The sequence below is a fragment of the Jaminaea rosea genome (assembly GCF_003144245.1).
Source record: "Jaminaea rosea strain MCA 5214 unplaced genomic scaffold BDZ90scaffold_12, whole genome shotgun sequence".
NCBI lineage: Eukaryota > Fungi > Basidiomycota > Exobasidiomycetes > Microstromatales > Jaminaea > Jaminaea rosea.
Window position 1 is genome coordinate 192,626 of NW_020289986.1, and position 23,588 is coordinate 216,213.

Consider the following 23,588-nt stretch of genomic DNA (forward strand, 5'->3'; position numbering starts at 1 on the left):
TTAAAGCGCACGAGCATCTTGGTCTGCTACGACACCTCGCACCCGCAATCCTTCGGCACTCTATAAAGGCAGCCTCTGAGCCTCTTAGCCGGCTCTGCAGCTTGACAGAACCTTGTCTCACGCCAGACGTCAGGATCTTGCATCTCAACCAGCTGCCTCACAATGCCAGCCAACGAAAGGACGCCCCTTGTGGGCAACAACGACTCCAATGACAACGGGCTACCCATGCACGTGAGCATCGCAGCGTAGACAGGTAGTCAGGCTCTCGTCACTCAATCGTTGCCTCCTCCGCCTCGCACCCGCAGCGCCCTCAGTCCTATCCGTCGGGCAACAGCATCCTGAACCCACCCGAGGGTCATCCCAACACGCTCTCGTCCTTCTGGTGGCTCTTGACCAACTCGTGGCTAAACCTCCTTCTCGTCTTCGTACCCATGGGAATCGTAGCTGAGAAGCTGCACTGGCCTGCAGTCTGGATCTTCTCTCTCAACTTCCTCGCCATCATCCCATTGGCGAAGCTCCTCGGTGATGCCACTGAGCAATCAGCGCTCAAGCTGGGCCCCACGCTCGGCGGCCTACTCAATGCTACATTCGGCAACGCCGTCGAGCTCATCGTGGGCATCGTCGCGCTCATCCAGGGTCAGCTGCGCATTGTTCAGCAATCTTTGATTGGTTCTATCCTGTCGAATCTGCTCCTCGTCCTCGGCATGTCTTTCGTTTGCGGAGGTATCCATCACGCCGAGAGCACCTTCCAGCAGACGGCTGCTCAGGCATCCGCTAGTATCATGATGCTCAGCGTTGTCGCTGTTGCGCTCCCCGCTGCTTACCAAGGAGGCATCAGAATGAACGTGAGTGCGAGCATCGAGAGCCCGGATGGCGGCAAGCCGTTCATAGCTGACCAACATCTCATTCTCTCCAAACGCGCAGGCCCTCTTCGGCCCTGACGCCGGCAGTGAGCGCGCTCTCGCCCTCCTCAAGGAGGACCCCGCAGAGCATGGCATCATCTTCATCTCGCGCGGTACATCCGTCGTCCTCGTCCTCGTCTACTGCCTATACCTCGTATTCCAGCTGCGCACCCACTCTTTCCTTTACGACGCCGAAGAAGACCAAGAGGAGGAGCCCGAAATCCCCGAGATGACGCCTCCCGCAGCTGTTGCAGCCCTGGCCCTCATCACGGTCATCACATCCTTCTCCGCCGACTACCTCGTAGGCGCAATCGACGAGACGGCGCAAGAGTACTCAATCCCCAAGGCCTTCATCTCTACCATCCTCCTCCCCGTTGTGGGCAACGCGGCAGAGCACGTTACGAGCTGTGTGATGGCCTACAAGGGCAAGATGGAAATCGCAATCGGCGTCTCGGTCGGCTCGTCAATCCAGATCGCAATGGGTCTGCTCCCCACGCTGGTCATCATCGGCTGGGCGATCGGGCAGCCTCTGACCTTGTACTTCCAGACGTTCGAGGTCGTCATCTCGGTCAGTGCAGTCGTGCTCATCAACAGCTTGCTTCAGGATGGCAGGAGCAACTACATGGAGGGGGCGATGCTGCTCGCGCTTTACGCCGTGGCGGCACTGAGCTTTTGGGTTGCGCCGTCGTGATGGTGACGGTGGAATGGAGGAGCAAAGTGAGGCAATGCCGGGGTATCCATGGGAGACGTCGCAGGATTTGTTGCACGTCAAGGCAGAGCCTAGAGTGGCTTGCCTTGGCGACCTGTCATGTCATGCTGTCGACGGCAAATAGGAAGAAAGCAAGAATTGAGGGGGGAGAGGTATGTGTAGCGAGACACGCCCACTTGTGCATATCACCAAGCAGTAATGAATCATCCTGCCTATATGCGGCAATTTCCTGCTCCAGCGGCACGAATTGTCTCCCCTTCGACGTCTGCATAGAAGCCCATCAGCTCACCATCAAAGCTCGCTTCCCCCGCAAGGCGCGTGTGGCATTTGTTTGTTAGCATCTACGGCAGACGCGAGGGCGCAGATCTGATCGGCCCAGTCGCCTTGCTGAGAATGACTGCAGGCAGGCTGGGCTGGCTCAGGCTTCGCGCCCACTCTTGCCTTTCATGCAGCGGGCCACCCGCGCCAAGGGGCTCGGGCATTCGCTCAAAGCCAGTGCCCCTTCGCCACTCACTCTCTCCTCTGACAGAAGTCGGGTCAGCACTAGACCTTCTTCACAGAAGCACCATCAGCGATCACATCGGAACGACTTAGACGCTAAGGTAGAGACGGGACGTTTCCCTAAGCATGGCAGGGACTGACCTAGGGTACATTGACTCAGCTTCACAAGTCTTGCATCTTGCAAGTCACTCCGCTTTGGCCCGCCCTCCTATCGCCACGCCCGACGACACTGTAGCGCCCTCGGCTTCAATCGTCGCCGTCGCCTCACCTATTCGCCTCGTATCTCTCCTCGACAGCAGAGTTGCAACTTACCTTGCTAGGAATCAGAGCAGCGACGGGGTGGTTGCCCCGCCTGCACTTCACGAACGCACGCCCACTCATTTGACGACGACTCGTTGCGACGCCCAGCTCGCAAAGTAGCGAGGAGCGCCCAACGCCCACGGTCAAAGCTCAGCGACGACTTACTCTTCAACCTTAGCAAGTCCTCTTTGGTCCCTACTCGAATGCTCATTGGTACCTTGATCCATTTGTTCACTCATCGATCCTCAACAGCGACGCATCCTTTCATCCTTTGTTTCCTTCCCGGATTGTCGCATCCTCGCAACCCACGGCGCCCCCGGCCCAGCCCCGACTCATGTCGCCCTGAAAGTTGCAGGTGATTAGCCCGCCTCAGGAGCCGCAAGCGCATCACTAATCAGCAGGCATCGCAAAGCCCCTCTCCCTCTTCGGCCTTTCTTCGAGTCTCTCCTACCTCGCGCTCCATCCTCTTTGCTCTCTACTCTACACCCATCGAATCGAGCAGTTCTCGCCGCGCGGCAGGCAGGCAGGAAGGAAGGCAATAGGTCTCGCTCGACAACATGTCTTCAGACCAGCCAGAACGCGACGGCGATCGCGATCGCGACCGCACGCTGCCGCAGCGAGCCTCATCCTCTACGTGGCGACAAGAGCACGGCACTTCGCCTGTGCCGCCAAACAGGACGAGCTCAGCCTTTCCCTGGCCCCCTCTCGCTTTTGGCGGAGGGTTACCCACCTCGTACTCTCATGAGCGCAAAGCTTCTACATTCGCACATTCATCGCCGCCCACGTCGGCATCTGCCAATCCGTATGGCTTACCAGCATCGATGAACCCGGGTCTGCCCCCTTCTTCATCGTCTTCCTTCGGCGAATCAAGCATTAGTCCTTCTTCTCCTTCATGGCACTCATGGCAAAGCATCCTTCGCGAGCGTGACAACAACAGCAGTAGCAATCGCGCTATTCTCGGCAGCCTCTATCAAGGTCCAGCAACAACATCGACAAGCGGTCATCAGATGCAATCTTCGGCCTCATCCGGCTCATCGCACACGTACAACATTCCGCCGCATTCCGCACATGGCCGCGCCTATCGTCCTCCGTCTACGGCGACGCTCAGCTCCGACTCTGGCACTGGGCACGGCACCGTGTCATCTACGGCGGGGACAACGGGGACTTGGGCGCGTAGCCAGAAGAGTTCGCAAACGTCATTGCCCTCCCACCCGAGCCCATCGATGATGCTCTTGAAGCTGCACGAGGGACGCAATGTCAACGTGGCGGACACCGCCTCATCGGCTGGATCACCCAATACTGATGAGAACAGCGGAACGCCATCAGCTGCGGCGACGTTGCTCGCGGCAGGAGCGGAGCCGCGCACTTCGACTGGGCCGGATGTCCCAGTGAGCCCGAGCTTCGGCTCCTTCTCAGAGCTACCTCGTACGTCAGATGGGGATCGCTCTGCGCAGGTTGAGGTTCAGCTGCACCCATCCCCACCGATCGTTCAGCTGCACCCATCCCCTCCCAGATCGGTGTCAGCTGCGGTGGAAATGCTGGAAGAGACCGACGACCATCTCAAGCCGACGTCTACTCCAACTTCTCAGATTTCTGCCGTGCCGCAGCCGCCATCCAGGTCAAGCCAGGAAAGACCACCACTCTCGCCGATCCCCGGCTCCATCTCCGGCAGTGACAATCTTGCACTCCCGACCCCAACCCCGACTCGCAAGCCCAATCTGCCCAGCACGTCAGCAGTCTCGACTCAAGGGCCCAGCGTCAACTCCCTTCGCCAACCCCAACCCTCCCCCCACATGAGCGAGTTCAGCGTTTCCACAACTAGCACGGCCAGCGAAGAGCGACATCGCGACGCCTTTGTGGCCTCGGCGCGCGCCAAATACCTCGAGCTTCAGGCGCTCCATCTCGCCGAGCTTCGGGACTACGATCGGGTGTTTGAGCAGGAGGGCGTGCTCACGGCAAAGAATGGGTGTGAGCAGGTGTTCATGCCCAAACCCTCTCTGAGCGTGCAGCGCTACGACGAAAGCAGGAGGTCGAGTACGTCGGGGTGCCTTGGCAGGGACAGCGACATGGAAGGTGGCGAAGGCAGGAAGACGCCTAGGGCAATCTCGTTTGAGAGGAACAGGCGACCCAACAAAAGCCTCTCGGCCCTGGCAACGGCAAGCACGCCTGACTTGCGGAGCACGGCGGGGGCTCAGGGTAGCAAGGGACGCCGACGCTTCACCGGGCACCATCGCCCTCCACCACCGCTGCCCATCATCGCTGGCTCGGTGGGGCGCTCATCGGCAGAAAGCGGCGCCAGCGGGCGTGCTCGCAGTAATAGTGAGCCTCCTTCCCCCACCCAACTCCTCTCGGTGCAGGGTCCCAGCGACGACGCTCAGGGTGGGCCCCGAACACCAGCTCTCGACCCAAGCACCAGCGGCTCGTCCCTGTCTTCAGAGGAGAGCAGCCTTCGTTCCTCCCTCGACCTGGATACGGTGCTGCGTCAAGGTCGCGAGTTGGAGGAGGAGCGACAAGCCTGGCGCCGAGAGTTTGACCAGAGTATCGAAGGGCGAGGCACAGTCAGTGGTACGGGGAGCGGAGGTCGTTCTCCCTCCTGTCTCGGCGGAGGCGAAGCGCATTCTTCGTCCCCGACTCTCCCGTCCCCACGAGCAAGAGACCTCATGTCTCGGTACGAGCTTTTCCAGGCCGGACCGGTGAGTGAGACCGGGGCGAAGAAGCGATTCACTAGAGCTTCTTCCCGCCTGCTAGGTGTGGGTGGCGGGAGGCACAGTGGGCTCCACGAGCCCGTGCAGGGTAGCCCGCCACGACGCTCACCAGATGAACAGCAGGAGAGTAACGGTTCGAGTACAAGGAAAAGGTTCTTGAGATCAAGCAAAAGTTCTCCGCAGATGAGGGAGAAGGCCAAGGAGCAGAAGAAGAAGGTTACCATTCTGGAGCCGGAAAGCCAAGACAGCCCGTCTCGCCGACCAAAGACTACGGTCTCTCCGTCTCAGCAAGCAGCACCGAAACTTCCACCGCTCGAGCCCCTGCAGAGCCATTTTGAGGACTCATCAGACGGAGCTCACGGTACACCTACGCAAAGGTCGACGCGGGAGCGCCTCACAAGCTTGAAGAGTAATACGCGCCAGCTCCGCAGTCCAGCTTTGGGGTCGGAGACCACAGCGACGCCAACAGCAGCGGAGCGACGAAGCGCTAATCTGGTCACGCCACAGCCCGTAGTCATCGCTGCTGCGCCTCCACAAGAGGCTGCGCCGACGACTGCGACGGCTGATGCGACTCGTGACGCTGCTGCCACTCCATCGCACAAGTCCACAGCGAGCCAGGACGATCCACGCCGACTTGCTCTGCGTAACAGCGGTAGTGCCAGTGGCGTCGGCAGAGGGTCGAGCAGCGATGAGAAACGACGCTCGGAGTCGACGCCTACCCCTCCATCACCGTTGAGGCGCCCTTCGCTCGGATTTTCGTCTAGCCGTAGAGGGTCGACAAGTAGTAGTGCCGGGGCACGACGCAGGCATGGCCTTGGTGGGAGCTCGAGGCCTTCCTCTCCTCCACCGCCACACCCGCCTCCAGATGCGCCTCTGCCTGCCCTTCCCTCATTCGCGGCCGCTGCGGCTAGTCAGCAAGCCACTCCCTCGCCACCGCCAGCACTCGGCCTTGCAATTTCCGGCGCAGCTACGTCAGGCGATTCAAAGCTCCTTTCCTCAACACCTCCACCACTACGACTTCACAAGTCCAGCCCATCCAATCCGGCTCTGCGCTCCACAACACTCCCTTCCCCAACTTCCCCCATCCGTCGCAAGCCTGTACCTGCTCTGCACATCGAGGGGCAGGACTTTGTCCTGGCAGGGCCGAGCTCGAGTAGAAGCGTGCCGTTGGAGCGTGACCTCGGGTCGAGGGATACCACGCTCAGCACGACGCCACATTCTGCTGGCCTCCCAACGTCGACGACCATGCACACATCTGGAAGCAGCACGGCCGAGTGGGTATTGCACGCCGATGCCGGCGAGCCGCGTCTTGCTTCCTCTTCGGGCGAATCGCTTCCTGTGCTTCGAAGTGCGACGCAAAGGCCCGGAATGTGGCTGAGAAGGCACCGATCGGACATGGCTGTTCAGACTGGCTCAGAGCGAGGGGGAAGGGAGATCCTCGTCTTCACGCCGACTGACAGTGGGACTACCCCATCTCCTCACCAACAGCTGGGAGTCCTTGACGGCCAGCCAGGGCTGTACTCGGCCTCTCCATCATCTCGTCATTCGCTACTCACCGAAGATGCAGAGGAGGAGGAGCCTCGCCCGACCGAGCGAAACCCTCGTGGACGCCGCCAGGACAGTAGTGGCGGCGGCGGTGTTGTGAGCCATTCGGCTGCCTCGAGTATCAGTCGCGGTACCGGCTCTGCGGCGTATGAGCTGTGGGATGCCGACAGGGAGGATGTGGTTGGAGACAATCTGTTCTTGCAGAGGCTGAGGTCGATCAGGAGTCGTGGGGAGATGGCTCCGCATAGAGGGCAGGGGGAGGGGGGAGGGGCGAAGGCAGGGGAGGCAGAGCAGAAGGGGCGTCAAGGCGACGTTGGCGAAGAGGCTTCTGCTGCGCCTCGGGAAGGTAGTGGGAGGGATGAGAGTGGCAGCACTTCTCGCAGCGGTGGCCGAAGTAGCAGTGGTGGTATTAAGCGCTGGTGGAAGCCGCGCTAGAACCCTAGACGGGTGGTGGTCGCAAGATCCATCTGTGAACCCGCCTTCGTCAGTCCAACCAGATCCGACCTGCATTGTCGGCTACCTTCCTTTTCCTCCATTTTCACACCGTATACCACTTCATCAGAACATGCCTTCGAGGCTCTTTGCTCTTCTAGCATGAATAAAAGTCACCTCAACGTGCTGCTTTGTGAAGGCTTGGTTGGAGGTCAAGAAGCGTTGCGTCGCGCGAGGTCGAGCTCATCTGCCAAGCCTCCACCCCCGCGTCGGACTCGGACTCAGATTCAGCCCGTTGAGAGAGCAATCGTCAAGTTGCTCTTCTCTCCCTTCCAATCCTCCGCGATGATCCTCATCAACGAGATACTAGACTCGGCCCCACCTCCGGCCTATCCTGGCCGAGGAGCCGGCGACAAGGCGGCCATGAGCAGCGCCGAGGACCGCAACGCGAAGCTCCCCGCGGTCCTGTGGCTAAAGGTGCTCGGCTTTCTCGCCTTGACTGGGGATCAAGAGACCAAAGCGGCAGGGAGGGGAGTCTTGCACCGGGAGATGAGGTTCGTGTGTCGCAATATGTATATCGGTGAGCAAGAAGTTCGAGATCTAAGTTCGCAACACCGACTGACTTGACCTCTTTTCGTCCCTCGCAGCCAGCATGTCCCTCCTGCGTACACACTATCTGCCTGCATACATTCGACAAGTATGCCCACCTTTCACGACAGACCCTTGGCCCGCCTCGTCATCCTCTTCCTCCTTCTCCCCGAAATACGGTTCATGCAGGGAAACCCGTGTCCTCGACCTCTACGTAGCCGCCGAAACGAAGCGCGACTCTGAGCACTTTGAGAGCGACTTACTTGAGCAACCTGGCATGGGGAACCTCTTCGACCTTCACCAGCCCCGAGCTAGGCTGGAGGACTTGATTGCTCAGCGTGGGACGATGAGTGGACATTTGGTGGAACGAGTTACCCAGACGGGGGAGAGCAGGGTGAGAGCGCAGGACGTCTCTATCAATTTTGGACTGAGAAAAGCGGAGCTGCGCCTGCCCATGGCAACGTCGAGCAATAGCACAGGCGGAGATCGTGGGCGGCCGCTTCCTCGCCGTACACTGCTTGAGGTGGAGCGCACCCGCACCACCAGCCTCGAGGAGACGGCAGACGCTCTATTGCACGAGCTCGCCTGCATACCGCTTCGTGCGGTGGTAACACCCTCTGAATCGGGAGACGATGGGCTACTCTCCGTATCGTACGTTGAGGATGCCAGTTCGGCGCACCAGAGAGGGCTGGCACCTCTCCCTCCTCAGCAGAGACAGCCGCAAGAGCAGCAAGCATCGGGCGCAGAAGCAGACAAGGCGGGCAAAGGGCCTTCGTCGAGATCGCGGGTATCAAATTGGTTCAAGAAAGTGTCCAGTACAGGCTCTTAGCGAGGGTGCCTCGCACTCTCAGTGCCAGCCCGTCTGGAAGCGTACTTGTCTTCCCTGCTGGCCAGACCCCCTCCAGAGCATAGAGCCACTGCTTGGCACGTTTGGCGCCGCAAGCCTCTGGCGCTTACGGTCCTCCTCAGCAACGATGGATGAGATGCCGATTATGTGCTGAACAAAGGCGGTGGGCGGCTGCGCGGCGTTAGCAAAGGTCGGAAGCAAGTCGAGGGTGAGCATCGCAAATCGCTTGAGATGGACATCGAGCTACCCACTTGAGAGGCTAGAATGTCTCCGCTCAGAGAACGCGGCCGAACGTCCGTAGCGGCAGCATGTCTTCCTGCGTGAGCTTGGTCGTCGCAGAGACCGCTGTGGGTTGTTGTGCAATTGCCTAGCTGGAGAGCTGCTGCGACTGGCTGGGTCAACGTGGCAAGGAGCACGAGTACAGGAAGGAGAGAACAGACGAGAATACGGCGTGAAGACATGATGGTCGGAGCTTTCTGAAGGCGAATGCGTAGATGATGGCGAGAAGCATCTCTGTCTTTTCTATCCTTGCTGGGCTCGCTCTGGCTATAGAAGATGCATTGGCGCAGTCACTTCCACCGCCTCAAAGCCAGCACCTCTTCTTACCCCTCAGTCTCCTGAATGTCATTGATCAGTCATGGCTGTTACTGATGCCCTCGAGAGCCCTTTCTCGGCGCGACTGAGATGACATAGGAGCCACGATGTTCGAGAGCGACCGCCAAATCGGCGCCTCTGAGGGGGATGCGCCGGATCTCGAGAGGGGTTCGAGACAGGCCCGAGCGTATTCAGATCGTGAGCCGCGCCCAACAGCCATGCTACTCAGCCGTAGCTTGCACCGAAGCTCGCGAGCAGAGATGCAAGCGTCCGTGCGCTTGGCGTCAAGCGTGTAGATGACATGATGAGTGCCGACCTCGATAGAGAGGAGCAAGGAGCAAGGGGTCTCTTTGTATCGCGAGCATGAAAGCGCCCAATTGCCTGCGACGTCGAGTGCCGATCTTGGGCTCTAGAAGTAACAACGTCTGACGCGACATTACGCTACCCAGGTGCGGTTGAACCTCGGCCAGAGGAACGCAAGCTCATGGAATGCCAACTGGGTGTCTTGCCCCTTTGGTCGCCACACAAAATCCGGTCCTCAGCATCGCGAGCATCGCGGTACCATTGAGCGTGGCCTTCCTATCCTGGCGGAGGCGAGACATTCGTGTACCGACGTTTAAGATTCTGGGATTGCTCTCACCGTACCCTGGGTCTCTCGCACGGTGGAACTCGTCGAAGCAGTCCAGGAATGATTCGTGATTGATAGAGAGAGCAACGTACACACACACGCATGTCTTCCTTTGTTCGTCTCCCCCTCGCCACGCCACTCCGGCGTCTGTGGCCTGTATCATTGCCACCGCTCCTCCTTGCATTCATTTGGTCTTTTCGCCAATCCCGTTCGGCGCGTTCGGCACGCCGCTAAGGCTCGACGATGAGTCGACTGTACTTGTACTACCATGTCCTCCATATGTAAGTCGAGCATCGGCTTTGAGCTTGGCTACAAGTCAGGTCGTGCTGTCGCGCTGTCCGACAGTGAGTAGCAAGGGCGGATCGGTCCTGACTCAGTCATCCTGCACCGTCGTGCGAGAATTGGTACGATCAACAGACCAGTCCTTGCTTCTCGCAAGGACCTCTCTCTCTCTCTCTCTCCCAGTCTCTGTGCTACTGTATCTCCCTCGCCTCGCGAGCCAAAATCCAAGAGGCATCGAAGCCGAGCTGCTTACCCTGCACGCGTTTGAGAGATGCTCCTCTTCGCCTGTGGTCCATCTCGGTGCACTTCGGTGAGAGTTGTGAGAGATGTAGTGTGAATACTCGAGCTCGTCTCTGCGAGCTGAATGCGGCTTCCTGGCTGGCTGGCTGACTGCCTGGCTTGGCCCGGCAAGCGGCAACTACTGGCTCGGCCCAGAGTTGGTCCGGTTTCTGCGATGCTGTGAGTCTGGCGAAGAGAGCTCACCTGGGCCCTTTTGCTGCGAATCAGGCTTTTCCCATGCCTCTGTCTCACGGCTCGTCCAAGCTCGACTCACCCCATCGCGGCCGTGCCTGCCCCCGCCGCTGCCCGCGCCGCTCTCTCCTCTGTGCGTGCTCCCCGCTGATGCGTCTCCATCGATGCCGACGCGTCACAGCGGCGGAGCGCCACCCAAATTCCCAAGCCCTTTGATCTCGTCTTGCCCTACCGCCTCAGCTCATGAGGGCACAGTCATGTCGTTGCGTGCAGCATTCCAGACTTTGCTGTGTCACGTCGGGGTAGACTGGTGGTATTGCAGCATCGCATCGATTCACACTCTCTCTCGTACAGAAAAAGGGAAGAGGAGGGGAGGCAAAGGCAAGCCACAACGTCTCTGATGCATTGAGAAGATGACAGCCAAGATTGGGCGGCGACTGGAGGAATAGCCGTAGGACCACCGCACGCGTCTCGCCGGCTGCGTTAGAGCCATCCCCAAGTGGTAGTCCCCTTCGCCCAGCGAGGAGGTCGGTGATTCATGATCTTTAACTCCTACCATTCACTTGGGACCCGCTTCTTTGCAGCTCTACCTCCCACTTCATTTCACTCATCACAAACACAGCCTCGCTCTCCGCTCTTGGCTTTGCAGCTCCCTCAGATTCCCCTTCCGTCACGGCGCACCCTGCTGCTGCAACCTCATCCGGTCTAGCTCCTAGCCCACCTCGCCCGCGATCTCTTTCTCGTGCGATCAGTGATCATCGCTAGCCCCGCTAGCGCCAACTAAGCTGCAGGTGGCCGCGTCGTGTCGTACCACGGTGCATCATCGTTCCCGTCGTATTCTGGGCCTCAAAAGCTTCAAGGCGCTCAACATCAACGCCGACGCCACCACTTCACAAAGGCCCGCCCTTCACCGCGATCCATAGAGATCCGACTGATAGAGGCCCTCTTTGTGTGTCTTTCGTCCCATTCACACCCTAGCATCCTCTTCTTCACTACGACGATGCACCAGCATTCTCCGGCAGTCTAAGCCTAAGCTTTGCAGCATTCTCGTCCATCCTCGTCCTCCACCTCTCCGACACAACGATCGCACGTCGGGTCTGCCTGACCTGTCCGAGTAGGCTCGCACGATGAGCGTCCCTGCGGGGCACCCGAGCTCTAGTATCGTGCTGTCAGCGCCTGCTGTCCATGGCCCCTTCCCAGAGGCCATCACGACGCTCCTCAATGGATCTGCAGAGGACAGGGCCCAAGGGCTTGTCAGGCTCGAGGCATTCATCTTAGACCTCTTCACATTCAAGTTCAGCAGGGCTTTCTTCATCGCGCTGCTCACTGCAGCATGCTTTCTTGCTCTGCTCGTCGTTGTAGGATGTGAGTGCGGCGCGCTGGATATAGCCGTGGCGTACGGCTCGCTGACCTTCCTGCCCCCGCATCCGAAACCAGCCGTCGTCATCATGTATCGCATTTGGAATGGCAAGTTCTGGGTTGTCCGCTTCATGAGACGGTCTGAAGGTAAGCTGGACGTCGCGAATTACGATGCGAGGACCATGTCGCTGACCTCGACCCTGCCTTGAAGGCATCTACGTCGTACCCAACGCCCTCAACGCCTTCACGCTGCTCGAGGGTTCTTTCGGTGCTCTCTGGTTCGCGTACGTATGGGTCCTTATCTATGCGTACGGCAAAAATCGCCCTGCCCTTCACCACAGCGCCGATGCCTTCAACATGCTTGTGTGGATTCCCCTGTACCTCGGAGCCCTCTACGCCGCTGTAGGGTCCTTCTACACGGCGCCCGGAGCTCTTGACAGCGGTCGACTGCAGAAGCAATGTGAGTACACAGCACCAAAGCGCGATATCACTTTCGTTGACAGAGCAAACCTCTTCCTCCCGCAGGGGCCTTCCACCGTATCATTCGTCGACCCTGGATAATCAACTCCATCTCCCTCGGCACGCCTCTTGTCCTTGCGGCCTGCCTCATCCCCTGCGCCGTGTACGCCCAGAATGCTCTCTCAAGGAATTACGAACACTACCAAGCATTTTCAGGACAGGTCCTCGCGGCCACCGCTGGAGGGACCGTCTCTGCGGCTCAGTCACAAGCTTTCCTCGAGCAGGCCAGCAACATCTGGAACGACGTAGGCGATGGGAAGCGCTGGTTGAGCATCGGCTACGCCATTTGGACTGCCTTTGCTGCCCTGCTGCTCCTCTTCTACATTCCTGCGGGTGGCTACATGCTCAAGCTCGTCAATGCTCAGGCCCAGACGCAGCATGATCAGGTGCACAAGATCGAGCGGCAGCAGGAGGAGATGCTGGAGGCTGAGCGACTGCAAAGGGAAAAGGAACAGCGCGAAGCTACGGCGGGCGCGGCCAGTACAAGAGCCAGCCGCGTACGCCACGCCAACGACCCTCTCCTCTTTCAGCCGCTCGTTGAGCAACAAGCTCCTTCAGCTGACGGCGACGAGGACCTTGCAGATGTCACGGACCCTGATTCCCACAAGAACAGAAGCAGCTCTATCGCTCTTACCTCGAGTGACTCTCCCGTCTCCCCTCAGCCAGACATCCATGCATCTCGCGCCGCCTCCGGCCGTCCTCGCACCGCCAGCGAGTCTGGCCGCGACGACAGTAGCAGCCCCAGCGGCGGAGACGTCTTCTTTCCTCCTCTGCGCGCAGCTGTACGCAAGCGCGAACAGTTTCAACTCTCCAGTGATGCCGCGCCCGTGACGCGATGGAAGTATCTGCGACGTTGCTTCCGCTCGTTGCTCATCCTCTACGTCGGCATTATCGCAGCTGCAACCATCTATCTCGTCATCGCGGCCCGCTTGGCGGTCAGCCTTTACGGCTCCTTCCTCGTTGGCCCAGACGCGGCAAGCTACGTTGTCGCTACTTCCCACCAGCCTACCGCATGGACGGCCGTCTTCTTCGGCTCCTTGACCCTTGGCGCCGTCTTCTTCCGCTTCATGGATTCGCCGGTGGGGGATCGCACCATCTCTCGTAGGTCGCAGCAGTCGTCAGGCAGCGCAGCGGGTCGCGGCCGTGGCGATGGTGCGGGAGCCAGGGGGAGGTCGAACCCTCGGCCTGGTGGAGAGGGGCAGGTGCTCTCTCGCTCCTTGCCCGCTGTGCCGGAGAGTGAAGGCGCTATTCCGACTGTCAGTCAGCAGCTCCTCTCCCGTGACGGTGGCGCAGGTATCGGCGGTCGCGCTGCACACCAAGCCAAGGAACCTCCTTCGCCCGGCATGAATTTCCAGCTGCGCAAGAGCCAACGCCGCCCGGATGCCATCGTCATTATGCCGGTGGGCAGTGAAACGACTTCATACGCCAATCCAGAGGACCAGACCAGATCGACAAGATCTGGTCGTGGGATGGGCTTCGGTGGCGTCGGTGAAGATTCGCAGACAACCTCGAAGCGATCTTGGCGCGGTCTGATGGGCAGGTATGGCGGTCCCTCGAGGGGCCTGGCGCGGGGTGTCCCTGAGGATGTCACGCAGGGCACCATCATGTCTCAAGAGATGAGCATGGGAGGTGGAGGAAGCAGTAGCCGGCCTGCCGAGTTTATCATGCTCGACGTTCCTGCTCTGGCCGCCTCCCATGCGGCGGACGTTTCCTCCCCGCCAACAGAGTCGCAAGAGCTTCTGAGCTCCGACGCAGCTTCACTCACATCACCAAGACATACGGACCGACACTTCGTTGACACGGTCGCGCCAGCTCTCGGTCCTTCTGTGAAGCTCGACAGCCCACCGCGATCCGGTACAGCCTCAGCAGTACCATCACCCTTGCAAGCCAACGACCAGCGCAGCCGTCGCATTTCACCCATGGGCCTCGCGCAACCGATCGTAGCTCAGTCCGCTGGCGTCTACCCATCGCACACTAGTGGATGGCCAGCGACGCCTAATCTTTCTGGTCTGCCCGCCTCTGCCTCTTCCTCGTCATCGTCAGGCGTACCGCGTGACATGATGTACCCTCCCTCAACACAAGTCTACGCGTTTGCCGGCGCATCACCTTCGCGCGCGAACAGGCGTCTGCCATTGCTGGAGCCTGCCAGCCCAACGAGGCAGCCCGGTGTGGTCCCTTCCTCGCCTACACAGCAGCGCACACCGAGGAGACATGGGTCGCTGCAACGCGTCAACCCTGGCTCGCCTTCCTCGCCCTCTTTGGGATCTTGGAGGACCAGGCTAGCTAATGGAGAGCGACTGCCCCAGAGGCCCGACGCGCCCAGCCAACCTTTGCCGCCTTCCCCTGCCCAAGCTCCCCGGTCGCCCGTCGGTCTCGTAAGAGCAAAAGACGCGGAAGAAGACGAAAGCCTCAGCAGCGCGCGCGGCTGGCCGTACTTGAACAGCCCTTCGTACGCCGCTAGCCCACGTTACGCAGGGCAGGGTACTAAGAGCCCGTCTTCCTATGACTTCTTCTGATCCTTCCGCCACTCTGTACTAATAGATACCCAGTCTACGCTCATTCCTTTACTACTACACTCACCGTCTTTTTATATACATCTTGATCCACTCACCCGGCATTGTACCTCCATCTACACATGCACACGCACACGCACACGCGCACACGCACACGCGCACACGCACAACATCATAATACATCGTTTTGCATCGCATCTATTGCGCGTGATCTATACCTGATCAATCGCTCCTCATCTTGTTCCAAAAGTCAACCCATACCCTCCACCTCCCTCTCCTCTCTGCAGTGTAGGCCAACTGCGTCCCTTGTCCCTCTTCTGGAGCACCACGTCCAACTTGATCTTCGAAGGGCTGACGGTCCATGTAGATCCTCCTTGCCCCTCACCCCCACCCTTGGCGATCTCCGTCTCTGTCGCCGGCTCTACGCTGCCGTACAAGCGCAAATGTAGCAAGTGGCGCTTGGTTCCACAACCCATGCTGAGCGAGAGGAGCAAATCGTCGGTAAGGATGACGATGCGCGATTTCTCGACATCAAGTCCTCGGCAGTAGAAAGTGAGGTGAACAGAGTCTCGCGTCTCGTAGTGGTCCATTCGTACGTCGACTGCTGACTCGCCGGGAAGGATAGCAAGACCGTTGGAGGTAAAGAGCGGGTCCTCCGATGCCAGGTTGGATGCTGTTGAGTCGCTAGATGAGGGCGCAGAGGGCTTGGGCGGTTGGAGGAAGAGATGCCCGCTCTCTGCAGCGGTGCACGGCTCGATCTTGAGGAACTCATTGAACTCGAGGACACGACGCTTACAGCATGTGTAGCCTTTGGTTCCCTCATGGAAGAGCGGCGCTCCCTTGTGATACTTGCATTGCTCCTTGGCCGGATCTCTCGGTGTAGTATCGTCATACTTGGCTCCGCAGCCTGGCCTCTTGCAGATGGATCCTACCGGAATGGTCGCGCCTTCTGGATCGCGAGGCTCGACGTAGGGCTGGGGAGCTGATGGCTTGGGTGGAGCTGGAGCTGCTGCAGCGGACTTCGATGCTGGAGTCTTGCTTGAGCTCGCTGACATCGAAGACGAAGCAGCCGCTCCATTGCCGTAGACCTCCTTGCCATTCTGATCTACCTTTGGCTCCTCCCCCTGCACGGCCGCCTTGTCCCCATTCTCATCCGCCTTCTTTGTCCTCTTCTCAGCACTATGCCCCTTGACAGTCGTGCATCCTGCAATTTGCACAAAGTCATCAAAGTCGAGGACGGGCTTGTTGACCTCTTTGCAGCACGACCAGGATTTCTGCCCTTCGTGGAATACGGGCTCGCCAGGGTGGTGCGAGCATTCCGAGGTGAGAAAGGCTGAGGAGCTCGGGGGATGGTCAGCGCCACATGAGGGGCGAGTGCAGATGGTCATGCTGGCAAAGGGTGGGGGATGTGAAAGAGTGCGTAGAGATGAAGTGAGTACGAAAAGAAGGCGGAAGCTGCGAAGCTGCGAGAAATCAAAAGTGTCGTGCGCCGCCAACTTTGAGCTCGAGAGCGGAGAGAGCGGAGAGACAAGGTTCACCACGTGGCGAGAACAACACTCGACTGGCTCCACTCCCGCCAAAGCGAGACGGGAGTAGTTGCTTGTATGCTGCCCTCCTTTCTTCTCATCCTCACCACGATCATTCGACTGTTGTCCAGCGTCGGCGTCGAGGAAGACGATGGAAGCACGTCATTCCCCTCCGCCATGGCACATTCGTATCGGCGTCACGCTTTGCCTCCTCATCCTCTCCCTCACCCTCCTCACCCTTCGAGCCTTGACCTCTTACCTTCGTCGCGTCCGCAAGACCAACTCAACAAGACGCCAGCGTCTCCTCAAGCAGCTTAACCTCCCCGCAGAGAACGCGGCAGCTCGACAAACCGTCATTGGCTTTTTCCATCCATACTGCAATGCCGGCGGAGGAGGCGAGCGCGTCCTCTACGAAGCAATACGGTACCACCTCGCCGCGGACAAGCACACAGTCTGCGTCGTCTACACAGGAGACGCAACGGCGTCACAGAGCTTGCAGCTTGGCGATGAGCCCAAATCAGGCAGGCCGAGAAGAGGTCCTGGTCCTTTCATTTCCGGCGCATCCTCAGTAGCAGACGGAGGCGGCTCGGCCACCAAATCGGAGATCCTCATCAAAGCGCGAGATCGTTTCAGCATCGACCTCACCTCCCCCCATTCATCATCACGCCTCGCCTTCCTCCCTCTCCGATCACGACTGCTTGTGTCAGATTCGTACTGGTCTCGCCTTACTATCCTCGGCCAATCCTTTGGTGGGGCCATCTTGGCGAAAGAAGCATGCGAGGAGCTCCTCCCAGACGTTTTCATCGATACGATGGGCTACGCCTTCGCTTACCCCGTCGTGCGGCTCTTTCGGCCTTCGACGCCTGTTGGGGCGTACGTACACTACCCCACAGTTAGCGCAGATATGCTGGCGAGAGTCAAAGGGAGAGCGACAGGGCATACGAATGACGCAAAGGTTGCAAAGAGTATGCTGCGCAGCCAAATCAAGTTGGTCTACTATCGCCTCTTCGCAAAGGTCTACGCATGGGCGCTTCGGAGGGCAGATGTTCTCGTCGCAAACGGGACTTGGACGATGCGTCACCTCAATACCCTCCTCGGTGGGCACGGTAGAAGTGCGACGACCGTCTACCCACCATGCGACACGCGAAGCTTGGAGGGCTTCCCCCTATCCGGCCGCAAGCCCACCCTCGTCAGTCTAGCACAATTTCGCCCAGAGAAAGAACAGGCAACTCAGCTGCGCCTCTTACGGGCTCTCTTTGATCTTCGCCCCTCACTGCGCGACGATGGAGTTCGGCTTATCGTGATGGGGAGCAGTCGCAATCCCTCGGACGAAGCTCGCGTCGCCTCCCTGCGTCGGCTGGCCAGTGAGCTTGACATAGCTTCGCAAGTCGAATTCGTAGTAAACGCTCCTTGGCCTACGGTCGTCTCACACCTCTCTACCGCAAGCGTAGGGCTGAGCACGATGGTAGATGAGCACTTCGGTATGAATGTCGTGGAGTTCATGGCTGCAGGACTCATCACCCTCTCCCATGCCAGCGCCGGCCCTCTACTCGACATCGTCGTACCCGACGAGAAAGGGAGGGCGACGGGCTTTCACGCCACGGACGTGGACGACTTTGCGAAGAAAGCTCAGCATGTCCTGTGCAGAATGTCTGAGGGAGAGAGGGACGAGATGAGGGGGAGGGCAAGACGGCGGGCTCAACAGGTTTTCAATGCGACGGCGTTCGAGGAGGCGTGGAGGGGACGGCTGTGGGAGCCATTGGAGGGGAAGCTCAAGGCGCTGAGGGATCGTGACGTCAAGAAGAAGCAATAGACATCATTATTCGGTGAGCAATCCAAAGCAACAACGAATCCGTGTGTCATCGTGACAATGCGATCAGCCTACCCCGGCCTCCTGCCCTCAATCGATTCTACTCTCCAAAACCCTCCCCAGCGCTTTTCTAAAGCCCGGCAGCACGCCGTCAAACGTCTTCCTATCCAGCTCAGGCCTCTTAGGCTCCTCAGGCAGAATAGGTAGCGTCCTCGTCTTCTCCCCTCCCCCACCACTCCCCAGCACCTGCACACTCAGATCCGCCTCGACATCGCCCGCAATCCAGCGCGATGCCAGCTCCATGTCCCTAAGCCTTGCCAACCAAGCGCGTTCAGTCAGACGACGTACATTATCAAGCGCTTCATCGTCGCTGAGAGGATTAGCGGCCGCACCATCCTTCTTGACGGGGAGTGGCCATTCGCGAGCCAGATCGTCCGAGCCTTCCGCCACTGTTCGAGCTACATTGTGTAACCAAGTGAACAGCGGGCTCGCCACATGCGAGAGGAGCCCAACGGTGTCGTGTGCGTGCGAGTCTAGGAAGGTCGTCAGAGCATCTATACTCTTTGCCGGGTCTTGCACTCGAGTCCTGAGCGCCTCCAGCAACTCGAGCAAGGCGAATCCACGGACCTCGATGAGCCTCAGGGCTCCCTTGAGCTTTGAGCCTCGTTTGCGGTGATGCTGTCTGGCCAGATGGTCGAGGATAGGCTGCACGACGTGACCCAGCGCAGAGCGGAAGGTCTCTGACCGTGTAAGCTCGCGCAGGTTCTGGCCGTCTCGTCGCGCAGAATAGAGGCGCAGCGCTGCTTGCAGGTCGATGATGAGCGCCACGTCCTTGTTGATCCTCGCCTCGACTTCAACGTCGATGAAGTTGGGCTGCGTCTCCATGAAGGTGACATAGCCGCGCGTGGCTTGTATGATGCGGGCGAGCTCCTTGCCCTCCAAGAGAGGCTCGTCAGATCCACGCTCGATGGCTGACACGAGTGGAATGCCGTTGCGCTTCGCCTGATCACGAATGAGTCGCTTCGTGTGGTCGGAGGTGGCTTCAACAAAGCGACGGATTTTGCGAAGGTAGTCCGAGGGGAGGCGACGCTTGAGCTCTTCAAGATCCTGGCCGACCTTCCGAGAATCGTCATCAAAGAGGATAGAGATCATCCCCGAGACGAACTTGGGCGCAGTCAATGCTCTCCGCAGATCGGCCACCATCACCCCTGTAGGCTCGGAGAGAACGAGGCTGAGCAGCTTCCATGGAATGGCAGCAAAGGCTGAGCGAGCCCGTCGCAGGTTGGAAAGTGATTCATCGCCCGTGACGAAAGTACCGAGGAGGAAGCGTGCAACCTTCAGGTGTAGGAAGGAGACGAGCCGTTGATAGTCCTCCGGTAGCTCAGAGAAGGAAGAAGCCTTTTCGAAGACGGCGCGTGCCTGCAGGAAGCCTTGACCATGCTTGCATTCCTCCCACATCGACTCAATTTGGTCGCGTAGCTCCAACACTTCCTCACCAGCGGAGAGGGCGACCTCCTCGCGCTGTTTGGTGCTAACGCGGTCAGCTTCTTCGTTGGCGGCAATCTTGGCCTTGGTGGAGGACTTGAGGTCCTTGTCCGTAAAGAAGCCAGCAGTCAGGAACTCGCGGGTCTCGTGATGATGACCCGCACCACGGGCGGAGAGGGTGTCGCGCAGCCAATCGCGGAGCTGGAGACGACGGAGGTTGTAGTCGATGGGTGGGAGCGATGCTGGCTTGGCTTTCTTCGGCACACCTTTGCCCATGTTGAGAAGGAGGCCTCCCGCTCCGCCTGTGCTACTGGATGAGGCGATCGACGACGACGGCGCTGCCGCTGCCGCCGCTGTGCCCCCCTTCTTTGAGCCCACGCCCGCTGCTGAGGGACCCAAGGTTGATGAGCGCGTGCTGCTGACGTTGCTGCCGTCATCGTCGACGGTCGGCGAGCTCGGCGAGAGCGGAAGGCTCGAACGACTGCCAAGGACAGAGCGACGCTTGTTCTCCCTCAGCTCAAGCAGAGTTCGATCAGCGCCAGCTGTCGGCCTTTGAGCTGCAGCAGCTTCCTTCTCTCCCTTGCTGCTGGCTGCGGCTACTGATGTCCCACTGCTCTTTCCGAAGCTGCCAAATAGACCAGCAAGACCGCGATGCTGCTGATGCTTTTCTGGCTCGGCGGGACTATTCGATGCCTTGCTTTGCGAGCCTGTCAGGCCGTTCTTTGAGTCACTGCTGAGCTTGGAACGCAGCGGCGGTCTCGAGCGAGTGCTGCCCACGGCCGTGCTTGATCCCATCTCGGAGGGAGAGCGTACCTTCGGCGAAGCGGGCGCCGCAGCGTCCGCTGAGGAACCGAACACCATTGCCATCTCGACAGGAGGTGGCCGCTTAATGCAAGCCCGCGGCAAAGCCTCGTTGAGCGCTGCTGCGTATTCCTGGAACTGTGCCTCAGACCTGATGACGAAGATCGACGGATGGCCAAATTGCCTTCGCAGTCGCAAGATGTAGGACGGCTCCTTGCCCAGCGGCCGCATCACCACTACGTCCACCTCAAATGCGCCGCGAGTCTGCTGTGCCAAGGGCATACGGTAGGGAAGGAAAGCGGGAAGCTTCATGAGCTTGGCAGAGGGCCAGGGCCAGCCGGCTTTGATGTCTCGCTTGCCGCCTACGTTGATCGTCGCAGTGATGAATCGCACAGCGGCGCGAGCGAACGCGCCCTTGAGCACGTCGGAGGTAGCTTCTGAGCTGAATGCACTTCCATCTCCCTCACCGCAGCGATCTACCCTGTGGCTGAAGGACCGATTCTGCAGGATACGAAGCAGGGGGGCGACACCGCGTGCCCAGTAGGCTTCTGCTCGCTTCTGTCGCTTTGCATACGTGGTAGTGCCGTGTCCGAAGATGGGCAGCATGCAGAACGCGGAGTCGTAGAGGAAGCGCAGTAGCGGGAATTTAGGGAGCGTTGCAGTGTCGGCTTTGCTCTTCTTGAAGATGTCATACTCTCGCGCAGGACGACTCGACGACGCCACGGGCGAAGAAGGTGACGTTGCTGAGTCGAGCAAAGGCGGCCGTTCCGAGGGATCGAAGGCGAATGCGCGAGACATCTCCCACTCGAGCTCACGGCCAACCATAGCCTTGATGAAGTAGTGCATCTGCTCCGGCGTAAGAGCGCTGTCTGCCAGCCAGCGGTTGGCGCCCTTCTCGACCTTCTTTCGCTTTACTCTACGTCGTCGCCGGGCTTCTTTCGCTGATCTTGCGACGGAGCGAGTTGAGGCTGCGGGCGTACGAGTGGTGATCATGACCGGTCCCTCTGTCTGCTCGTCCTCGTCCTGATCCTCCTCGTCCTCGTCATCTTCGTCCTCTTCGTCTTCCTCCTCTAACTCATCCTCATCCTCCGAGCTCGACTGGAAGGCCGGCTCCATATCAGCAAGCATGACAGCCAGCTTTTCAGGGTCCGTGGACTGCTTCGCGGTCTTGCCAGTGGGCGTTCGAGTGCCCTCGTCCTCTCCTATGTCTTCGTGCGTGACTCTCTGCATGGCTCTGACGGAGACCGAGTCATCGGGCACGATGGCGGATTCGGACTCGTCGTACTCCGTGCCGTAGGCGACGGACAAGTCGGGCACGTACGAGCTCGCCGAGCTCGAAGGCTCGGAACGATGGCTACTGCTGACCGTGCTCGCCGCAGTGGAACCACCGGCTCCGGCCGCACCGGTATCGCCAAGTTGAAGGAGGAGGCGATCGACATCCGAGCGACGAGCGGCTGCACGAGATGCCGTGCTTCCCGCTGTGCTGCCACGCTCAGACTCTGCATCGTAGAAGTCGGCGGTGGTGGTGCTACGACCTGTCACTGTGCGAGAGATGGGAGGCTTAACAGCAGCGACGGCTGGGACAGCTACGGCCGCTGCGGCTGCACCGCGGGTGGGCGTCCTTCGCCCTGGTCCTTCAGACTCTGTGCTCGCATCATCATCATCGTCGTCCTCTTCGTCGTCGTCGTCCTCCTCAGTGATATCGCTAGGTGCGTTGGAAGCTCTCTGCACGGGCGCGCCGACCTCACTGTAATCGTCCACCATTGGTGCCTCGCCCGTCCTCATCCAATCATTCTCGCCCGCTGCTCGACTGACCATCGACTCATCATCGTCATCGCTCCCATCCACATGTCGCTCAGCAATGCTCCAGCTGTCGACAAGTGAAGCTTCAACGCTGTGCGCGATGGAGTATCTTGCCGTGCTCTCTCGCTTGAGGTTGGCCTGCATGACGTCAGGCTGTCGCTCGACACCGTAGTCTTTGAGGACGACGTCGGGTGAAGCTGCGGATGGGGAGGATGAGCTAGAACCGAGCAGTTCGCTGGTCATGAGGGAGTTCGCTGTGCTGGAACGATGCGGTTTGCTGAAGGCATCGATGCCCAACGTCTCGCGTGGGCCTGCAAGACTGGCCCTGCCGACTGGGACGATGGAAGGGCTGCCCCTGCCAGATGCTGGCGAATCATTCTTCGCACCAGCTGTCGCGGTAGCAGTGTTGATTGACAGCTTCGGTGGCGTCTTCTTTCCCATATCCTCCCTCCTTCGCATGTTCCTTAATCTGCCCAGCAGGCCGCCCGATTTCGATGCCCGTCGAGGCTGCGCGGCATCTGGACGACGTGCGCCATTGCTTGGTGGAGGAGGGGGAGCTGCTGCTGTTTTCTTGCTGGGCTGCGTCTGCTTCTGAGCTGCGTCTGATCCTCGACGCCGCCTTGTCGATGTAGCGGCTGGTGCAGTCTCTGAGGCAGGCTGTCCTTCATCGCTGCTGCTCTCGTCGCTCATATCAATCTCGCTGATGTCGTCCTGATCGGCCGGGTCTACGAGGCGCAGCTTGCCTTTGTATTTGCGCGACATCTCGCGTCGATGAATCTCCTGAGAGGCTAAGATTGGATGGTGGCGATGGATCACGGGAATGGGATGGTGAGAAGGAAGAAGGCGGTGCCCGTTGCCGTGAAGCTCGTCCAAGGGTCCCTCCTCTCCCTCGCCCTCCCATCTGACTCTCAATGTCGTTGGCTGCTGCAATCAGCCTTCGCTCTTTTCCTCCCCGCATGCCTTGCCTGGATTGCCTCGCCCTTCTCGCACAGACGCAGACAAAGACGCCGCGGGGGCTCCAGGCGAGTCAGTCGACTCACGAGCGAGAATCGAGATCAAGGAGGGCCGACGACGCGGACCTGAACCGACCGACCAAGACCAAGACGAACTTTGAGACGAGGCATGCAATGGCGCTCAATATCGACGAGACGCAGCGAACGACGCAGCAAATGCGACGCAATGCCGCAACAGCTTCGACGCAGCAGAGCGTCAGAGCTAGCGTCTGCTGATAGGACAGCAGCAACATTGAAGCATCGCGACACCTCGTG

General features: G+C 59.5%; 8 protein-coding genes across 8 annotated transcripts; 6 read left to right on the top strand and 2 right to left on the bottom strand.

Annotated features, from left to right (window-relative positions):
- Window positions 1–73: 73 nt before the first annotated feature.
- BDZ90DRAFT_233585 (calcium/proton exchanger) lies at window positions 74–1,778 on the top strand. Its single transcript, XM_025506682.1, has 3 exons — window positions 74–231; window positions 306–845; window positions 925–1,778. The coding sequence occupies exons 1-3, from the start codon at window positions 163–165 to the stop codon at window positions 1,591–1,593; spliced, it is 1,278 nt and encodes a 425-aa protein (XP_025360598.1). The 5' UTR covers window positions 74–162; the 3' UTR covers window positions 1,594–1,778.
- Window positions 1,779–2,969: 1,191 nt separating this feature from the next.
- BDZ90DRAFT_261766 (hypothetical protein) lies at window positions 2,970–7,097 on the top strand (the record flags this gene model as incomplete). The annotated part of the gene is made up of 1 exon (XM_025508409.1): window positions 2,970–7,097. The coding sequence occupies one exon, from the start codon at window positions 2,970–2,972 to the stop codon at window positions 7,095–7,097; it is 4,128 nt and encodes a 1,375-aa protein (XP_025360599.1).
- Window positions 7,098–7,488: 391 nt separating this feature from the next.
- Window positions 7,489–8,700, top strand: BDZ90DRAFT_233586 (hypothetical protein). The gene is made up of 2 exons (XM_025506683.1): window positions 7,489–7,674; window positions 7,742–8,700. The coding sequence occupies exon 2, from the start codon at window positions 7,747–7,749 to the stop codon at window positions 8,509–8,511; it is 765 nt and encodes a 254-aa protein (XP_025360600.1). The 5' UTR covers window positions 7,489–7,674; window positions 7,742–7,746; the 3' UTR covers window positions 8,512–8,700.
- Window positions 8,701–11,347: 2,647 nt separating this feature from the next.
- On the top strand, window positions 11,348–15,013 carry BDZ90DRAFT_56081 (hypothetical protein). The gene is made up of 4 exons (XM_025509675.1): window positions 11,348–11,869; window positions 11,942–12,010; window positions 12,075–12,323; window positions 12,389–15,013. Exons 1-4 carry the CDS (start codon window positions 11,632–11,634, stop codon window positions 14,896–14,898), a joined length of 3,066 nt encoding a protein of 1,021 aa, XP_025360601.1. The 5' UTR covers window positions 11,348–11,631; the 3' UTR covers window positions 14,899–15,013.
- Window positions 15,014–15,075: 62 nt separating this feature from the next.
- On the bottom strand, window positions 15,076–16,358 carry BDZ90DRAFT_233588 (chord-domain-containing protein). The gene has a single exon (XM_025506684.1). It carries the CDS (start codon window positions 16,281–16,283, stop codon window positions 15,129–15,131), a length of 1,155 nt encoding a protein of 384 aa, XP_025360602.1. The 5' UTR covers window positions 16,284–16,358; the 3' UTR covers window positions 15,076–15,128.
- Window positions 16,359–16,572: 214 nt separating this feature from the next.
- On the top strand, window positions 16,573–18,234 carry BDZ90DRAFT_222407 (UDP-Glycosyltransferase/glycogen phosphorylase; the record flags this gene model as incomplete). Its single annotated transcript, XM_025504526.1, has 3 exons — window positions 16,573–16,904; window positions 16,956–16,957; window positions 17,003–18,234. 3 exons carry the CDS (start codon window positions 16,573–16,575, stop codon window positions 18,232–18,234), a joined length of 1,566 nt encoding a protein of 521 aa, XP_025360603.1.
- On the bottom strand, window positions 18,228–23,547 carry BDZ90DRAFT_233590 (hypothetical protein). The gene has a single exon (XM_025506685.1). The coding sequence runs from the start codon at window positions 23,080–23,082 to the stop codon at window positions 18,322–18,324; it is 4,761 nt and encodes a 1,586-aa protein (XP_025360604.1). The 5' UTR covers window positions 23,083–23,547; the 3' UTR covers window positions 18,228–18,321.
- Window positions 23,154–23,588, top strand: BDZ90DRAFT_56215 (hypothetical protein). Its single transcript, XM_025509678.1, has one exon. The coding sequence runs from the start codon at window positions 23,232–23,234 to the stop codon at window positions 23,547–23,549; it is 318 nt and encodes a 105-aa protein (XP_025360605.1). The 5' UTR covers window positions 23,154–23,231; the 3' UTR covers window positions 23,550–23,588.